The sequence below is a fragment of the Sesamum indicum genome, unplaced genomic scaffold, assembly GCF_000512975.1.
Source record: "Sesamum indicum cultivar Zhongzhi No. 13 unplaced genomic scaffold, S_indicum_v1.0 scaffold00141, whole genome shotgun sequence".
NCBI classification, from domain to species: domain Eukaryota; kingdom Viridiplantae; phylum Streptophyta; class Magnoliopsida; order Lamiales; family Pedaliaceae; genus Sesamum; species Sesamum indicum.
In genome coordinates this window covers 421,512-428,997 of record NW_011628058.1, presented here as the reverse complement: position 1 = coordinate 428,997, position 7,486 = coordinate 421,512, and the positions used below count along the sequence as shown (strand labels likewise).

The 7,486-nt window shown below is 35.3% G+C and overlaps 1 protein-coding gene and 1 pseudogene across 1 annotated transcript; one reads left to right on the top strand and one right to left on the bottom strand.

Moving 5' to 3' along the window:
• Window positions 1-3,689: 3,689 nt before the first annotated feature.
• LOC105179306 (putative 12-oxophytodienoate reductase 11) lies at window positions 3,690-6,169 on the top strand. The gene is made up of 5 exons (XM_011102912.2): window positions 3,690-3,958; window positions 4,499-4,639; window positions 4,760-4,890; window positions 5,167-5,343; window positions 5,457-6,169. Exons 1-5 carry the CDS (start codon window positions 3,867-3,869, stop codon window positions 6,047-6,049), a joined length of 1,134 nt encoding a protein of 377 aa, XP_011101214.1. The 5' UTR covers window positions 3,690-3,866; the 3' UTR covers window positions 6,050-6,169.
• Window positions 6,170-6,253: 84 nt separating this feature from the next.
• On the bottom strand, window positions 6,254-7,231 carry LOC105179317 (annotated as a pseudogene).
• Window positions 7,232-7,486: the final 255 nt, after the last annotated feature.

Sequence of the window (7,486 nt, the reverse complement as noted above, 5' to 3'; positions counted from 1 at the left end):
AACAAAATGAAAAAAATACCATGTCCTTTTATTTTCTTTTTAGCACCAAAATTTCTCCCGAAAAAATTCCAAACTGGTTTGTCAGATGGTGGTACTATTTTGGTCCAGAACCACATATTCTTCCTCAACCAGTCCAAGATGCATTCAAATTTTTCAAAGAAAATCTCAAAACCAGTATGTTTCTAGGAAAACATCTCCCCAACTTACTCAAATTCTATATCCAATTTAATCTGACCTGGATTCTGAAAATTGAGCCCCAATTCAAGCCCATCCAAATTGATGAAGATACAATCATATTTTCCTTAGGGAAAAAATATTGTGTAAAATGGTGGGACAAAATGAATACCGAAACATTTGAACAAACAACAATATTGGAGTGGTTCAAGCAAAATCCTACAATGTGCAAAACGTCAACAATTCTTGGCAAAGAATTCAATTCAGAACAGGAACAATTTTTATTGAGAACAAACAATTTGTCCGCAAGAATTGCAAAAGCAACAACAACTGAAGAAATGCAGAGAATTCTTGAGGAAATTCAAAGTGACAAGGAAGATTCACCACCACCAATTCACCTTGGAGATGAAAATGAAGATGATTGTTTCGGCATTTTTAGTCCAATTCCGTAAAAGTTCAGTTTAATGTAAAAATTATTATTGTTGTAATTGTTGTAACAAATTCCATTTAGAAAATGATGTAATCATGATGTGAAAAAAAAAATCAAAAAATCAAAAATCAAAAATCCAAAAATTCATATCAGCTTTTCCAGACAACTTGCAGCATTATGGAGGTTTGATGGACAGCCACAAACAGCAATAATTCAACTATATGATGAAGGCCAAGCATTTCTATAAATGGAGGCATTTGTGGGAAGAAGGATACAACTTATTCTGGAGAACCATTCTCACACTCTGTCTAGCATTTGCTTCATTCAAGTTCTCTCTCTTGTTCTTCATCTCTTCTTTCAAGTTCTTTCTATTGTACTTCATCTATTTCCTCTTCATTCACTTCTTACAAAAATATGATGTCTTGGATGATTAGTATCTTTGTACATCCAACAAAGTTTCTGTAGATTCTTTGTAAACAAATTCGGATATCCAAGTAAGTTTTTCTTGAACTCATAATTGCCTTAATTTCTACTTCATAAATTTATTCTGTTGTTGTATCATTTCTTACTTTATATAATTTATTGTTATAATTCAATAAATTAGCGAAAAATAAGGATATGTATCACAATTAAAGGAGGTTTGACTATCACCATGAATTTGGAATATACACTACAAAACTACTACAATTTCATATTCTAAACTCATAGAAATTGATGGTTTTAATTTAATCAACAATTGGATTGAGTTTAAAAAGAAACCATCACGTGTTATTTCAGTAGGCAAATTAATCACCTGGAATAATTATGAAAATTAAAATTTATAGTCAAATAAGTACATTAAGTCAAAAGTTTTAGAAATAAAAATATAGTAATTGTATCTTCTTTTATACTACACAAAATAATAGTAGCAAGCTACAAAATATCTACATGTAGTATATAATAAAATAGTTTGAGGTTTTTTGCTACAGTTTAAAATGTATGGTAAAAAGACCATATTTATTTTGAGTTTTTTCTTGTAGTACTAGATTTTGTAGCAAAATGCATATTTTTTTAATAGTACTTGATACATTGACCCTATTGTTGTGATTTTCAACCATGGCCTCACTAGATCCACTGAGATACTTGTGCGACAGCTTTTATGTGTTGAAAAAGTCAATTACTTTGATTTATATTGGCTTGATTTATATATATCTATGTTAATGCAAAAAAAGGCCCTCTACACTCATAAACGACGATTAGTGATACCGTCGCACAAATATAAAAATTATACTTCTAATTACATTATTTTAAAAATTAACTATGATTATTATTTTTTTTGTGTACAGAAGTGACTCTATTCCATTTAACATCAAAACATCAATTCTTTATTTTATTGTGTATATCCATAATTCCTTAAGTTGTTTCTTTTGTTTTAGTTTCTTTTTTAATGTAATTTTTTTATTTACATATTTGATTCTTATTTATAATGTATTTTAAAATCTAAAAAAATTATTTATGATATATAAGCAAGAAGAACATACTACGACGACCAGTGGAGAAAAAAGTGAAGAGGAAGAAGAAATATAAAAAGTAAAATAAAAAAGAAAATGGTAGATTATTGGTTGTTTAATTAATTATTGGGGCTAATATCAGATATGGGTTTCTTGAATATCTTTTGATGGGTTGAAATAGAACTTTTTGGGCTTTCTTTTTGCAACTTTTTAAGTGTGTATTTTAACTTATTTAGATAATAGATTTTCTCCTTTTATTTGATTTAAAAAAATCAAAAAGCCAGCCCTTATACCCTCAGCAATGATCAGACAAGCTCGAAGAAACAGAAAACCCTCAAATCACCACAAAAAACCCTCAAAATCACCACCAAACCCCCCTCAAAATCAACATCTTCCTTCCTCCATTTCTACCTGTTCCAGCATCAAATCCCCATCTCCAGTCTCACCTTCGTTTCCCCGTTCCTCTTCACTTCTCACCAATAAAATGGAGGGAAGAATATCAAGAAAACATGGTTATGTGGGTTTAAAGAAAATCAAGAAAAACTGTAGGGGTGAAGATTGGCTATTGAAAGCACACCAAAATAAAACTCCTGCAAGAACTAACGCTAGACTCCTATCCCTATCAGTGTTAGATCGGTGATAGCCAAATAGCGAAACATATTTAAGCTGTTGAAAAAGTATGAGCTGAATCGGGCCTAACAACTAATTTAAAATTCTTAAGCTGCTGACAAATATCAACTTATTCAGGCCTTATAAACCAAGTAGATTATTCTTCTCCTATATGTGATGTTCCCTTGATGTAACAACCTAGCATCCATGATCACGTAAAAGGTCTTGACGATCCAGGAAGGTAACGAAACAAGATTGTCTATACGATCTATAATAAGATTTTGATCAGATGCTTTTTGAAATTGCTGGTTTTGATGAATCCTTTTGGAACATATGTATGCCCCAATTTTGTTCGCTCTCCTCGTCTTTGGATGTCTGGAAGAACTATTTGATTCTGAAGGAGCATGATATGAACTGATTCTTTCACAAATTCAGAGTTGCTGGTTGTCATTGCCGTGTCTTTTTTTTTCAAGTTCTTGATTTTATAGTTTAAAGATTCACTTCTTGGAGCTTGTATTTGCTACTGTTTGTCATTCAAGCAATAACAGACAAAGAAAACTGTATGATGATATTTCATCATTTAAAAAGAAAAGTGAAGTTAGCCCTGTTACGCAACAATAGTGAGGCTGAAGATCAAACAGATTTGAGCTTAATGCACTCCCCCACATTCTATCAAGTACACGCACCAACTGAAAGGAGTTTCTTTGTCAAGTGTTTGTAACCATTAAAAGCACTTGTATCCCTTAAAACATCTCCATTGACAACATTTGTTTCGATTGTTTTAGAGTTCAAAATAAAAGGACAGACAGCAAAACAAGAGTATCACCAGCCAAACATAATTTGTCATGTGTGACGTAATCAGGACAGCCACCTTTCTCATTTTTCAAGAAAAGACATATTATAATGAATTAATTATGCACTTTCCATATCCTTGGGTCAAAATTAGCCTACATATCTTTTGCTATTAAGGCATCCATCCCTGCTCTGCTGACCCCACTACCTACACGGCCATCCCACCGTCATTATTGCCTTCTGCCACTTCAGCTGTACTGCAGAAGATCTCCTCTCTATAAATACAAGCAAAGTTTCAGTGTGCTGGACGTATCATATCCATTCTCTTCGGCTGAACAGCAAGTGAAGCCACAATTGTTTACTTGCTAACGATGGGAAACAGAGCTCATGAGGAGGGGCAAGAGAAGCAGCAGGTCCCACTTCTCACGCCTTACAAAATGGGAGAGTTTCAGCTTTCTCATAGGTACGCATTATTCATGAATTATCACCAGAACCCGTCTTTTTATCTTATCTTCTTGAGGATTAGAAATTGTAGATAAAGATATTGTGAGAAATCCCACTTGGCCTACTTGATTGAAAGGTAATTTGCTGCATCATATCATATGTATGTTAGAATAGGTTATGTATATTGCATAATGATTTGAACTTTATTTGACTGTGTTGAGTTTTATCTGTGATTCTTTAGTTAGTGTGGTTATTTATTTGAGTTTTGGATAGTTTGGGCGTTGATTACTGAAAAAGTAATCCTACAAATTTGATGGGGATTTCCACTTAGAGTGTTGTTGACTCCAAAATGGAGGTTTTATAAAGTAATAGCTCCTCTTTGTTCTCTGACTATGCTCGTTTTCTCATTATAAAGTAGTCATGCAGAATATGGTACCTTTATCATAAAATTATTGTCGATTTATCTAATAATGCATATGTATCTTGTTCAGTTGTTCAAAGTCAATGTTGCCCTCCATTGTACTGATAATTTTCTGAATACTTCATCTGTTTTTCGCAGAATTGTTCTGGCACCATTGACTAGGCAGAGATCTTATGGCAACATTCCTCAGCCACATGCTATATTGTATTACTCCCAAAGAGCAACTCGAGGGGGTTTTATCTTGACCGAAGCCACTGGAGTTTCTGATACTGCACAAGGGTAAGTTGATGGAGTTGCTAGTTCAAGTCTGAATAATGTAAATCTCCAGGAATTATATAAGAGCCATATCCTGTTTTCTCATAGTTCTTTGCTCAAATAACATTTCATCTGCTATTGAAGGTACCCATATACTCCAGGAATCTGGACAAAGGAACAGGTCGAGGCATGGAAACCCATTGTAGATGCAGTTCATGCCAAAGGGGCAATCTTCTTTTGCCAGATTTGGCATGTGGGCAGGGTTTCAAGCACAGGTAGTTCCTTGATTTGTTACTATTAGGAAGATTTGGGTTCTTGCTTAATCATGGTTATTGAACAGCAGTTTTGATCTATTTTACCTTTATATCAAGAATTCTCTGTTTTCACTATCCAATATTTGGTGATCTTAACCATAATATTATCAGTGCTGAAACTATTGCAACGACATGAATCCAGTCTCTAGCTTTATCCTGTTGATTATTAGACCACATAACGAACTTTGTTCATTCACTATTTGGATCAATGACTACTGATTGAACTGCATTTTTCAGTTTTCCAGCCAAATGAGCAGGCTCCAGTATCATGTACAGATAAAGGACTAGCTCCTCAAGTTCGAGCTAATGGTGTGGATGTTGCGCAATTTTCTCCTCCACGACGACTGACAACAGATGAAATTCCACAAATTGTCAATGATTTCAGACTTGCTGCAAGAAATGCTATAGAAGCTGGTGGGATATTTTGTTAGACCTCCTTGTTGGTTGAAATAAAAAATGAATGGTTCAAGATGTTGATTATCAAGCTTGCTCTGCATTTAGTTGACCGATATGCTCTTTCATTTCAGGTTTTGATGGGGTTGAGATCCACGGTGCACATGGTTATCTGATAGATCAGTTTTTCAAGGATCAAGTCAATGACCGAACAGATCAATTTGGAGGGTCCCTGGAGAACCGATGTCGATTTGCTCTTGAAATAGCTGAAGCTGTGACTAATGAGGTAGGAGCTTACAGAGTCGGAATGAGGCTCTCTCCTTTTGCAAATTTTATGGAATGCGCTGACTCGAACCCTAAAGCCCTCGGCCTTTACATGGCTGAGGCTTTAAACAAATATGGGCTTCTTTACTGCCACATGGTTGAACCGAGGATGAGAACTGTTATGGAAAAATCAGAATGCCCTCATAGTCTTCTGCCTATGAGAAAGGCATTTAAAGGTACTTTCATTGCTGCTGGTGGTTACGACAGGGAAGACGGTAACAAAGCTATAGCTGAAAACCGTGCTGATCTTGTTGCATACGGCCGTCATTTCTTGGCTAATCCAGATTTACCAAAGAGATTCGAGCTGAATGCTCCCCTTAACAAATATAACAGGGAGACCTTTTACATACCTGATCCTGTTGTAGGCTATACTGATTATCCGTTTCTTGAAGAAACTGCATGATTTCAGGGGAGATAGAGTAACAGATGAACTGCAAATGTAAACAAGAAATTCCTATTTTTAGACCCTGTACTTTCTTATCCTGATTTATTAAATAATGAGATATCCAGAAGAACTTATATATGGATCTTTTTATTTGTTTGCTTACACCACTGTAATTTCTCTGTCGTCGATCTATCAAGTGAACTTTGGGCCAGCGTATTGGCTTTGACAAGAACGACTGTAACTTCAGATGATTGCTATTCTGTGTTAGGCCAGAGAGAGAACAAATGGAGGAAGAACCACTAAATCCAACTATTATAGTTCGGGTTACCACGAAAGGAATCAGAACACTATAAATCATTATTTTTCTACAGTAAAGTTGGTATGTACAGATGTATTACATGTATCCTGACCATCTTCTTTGGTATCTTTAGGAACTAAGACATCAAAATCACTGACAGTCCATTCAGCAATAGCCCCGTTCGGACTAACATATATTTCTGTACCAATATTGATTGAAGACCATACCCGTTTTGCTGGTTTTGTCCCCGGATCCTGCACATTGGTGATGAAAACAATTACTTATCTCATAGTTGGAGAATAAGATTCTTATCCTAGATAAATGAAACTGTCTTGGACCAATGAAAGTACCTGGTAGAAGTACAGCCGACTAGAGAGGGCTCCAGTATCTAGTTCCCAACTTCTTGGATCACCAATCCATCCATCTCCTTTTCTTTCAGGATAGCCATGCACGGCCCACTCTGGATGAGGGAGAATTTGCACCAGTTCTTGTGCCTGTGGATTGCTGTACGGATCACAAATGTCGTATGGTTTCTCCAGATATTTGGCATTTCCAGGAGCACAATAGAGATGATAGGCAGAATATGGACACCGAGACGTGTCATTTCTATGTATCATCTCTCCTGTGGAACTTATGTGATAGATAGGGTTGGCATGACAAGAGTTTATCAGGACGACACCAACTTGTTGTTGCTGGGTTAATAATCATCTCACTGTATCTGGTTACATCTGTTAGAACATCTCCGTCACAGGGATCTCCGTTATTTTTCCAACAACTTCCAATATCAAGGAGATAAAACTGGTTGTTGGGACCTCCACCTTGTTTAACATCTAGAGCCAATCTGACCTTGAAGTTTGGAGACTCTGGCAACTGCATAAATTGTATAAACTCTATTATTATCACTAGCACTATTCTCTCATTATCTTGTTATTTTCTTTTCTTGTTACAGACTATCAAAGGTCAAAAAGAAAAACAAAGGAAAAACTGCAGGATTTAGAGTTTACTGAATGGTCAAGTATTGTTAAAACTTGAGAATATGTTTGATATTCTGCCAAAAGAATTCCATTTAAAAGGAGGGAAGCTGAACTATCTGACAGAACCACACAAACTTATATGTTGACAACCTTATCAGCAAAAAGGAAGTAATTACTTGACGG

Excerpts from the sequence above, each read along its gene's own strand:
- LOC105179306 (XM_011102912.2), top strand. The coding sequence starts at position 3,867 with ATGGGAAACAGAGCTCATGAGGAGGGGCAAGAGAAGCAGCAGGTCCCA. Across the intron at positions 4,640-4,759 it reads GTTTCTGATACTGCACAAGG|GTACCCATATACTCCAGGAA; the intron begins GTAAGTTGATGG and ends CTGCTATTGAAG. Across the intron at positions 4,891-5,166 it reads GGGCAGGGTTTCAAGCACAG|TTTTCCAGCCAAATGAGCAG; the intron begins GTAGTTCCTTGA and ends TGCATTTTTCAG.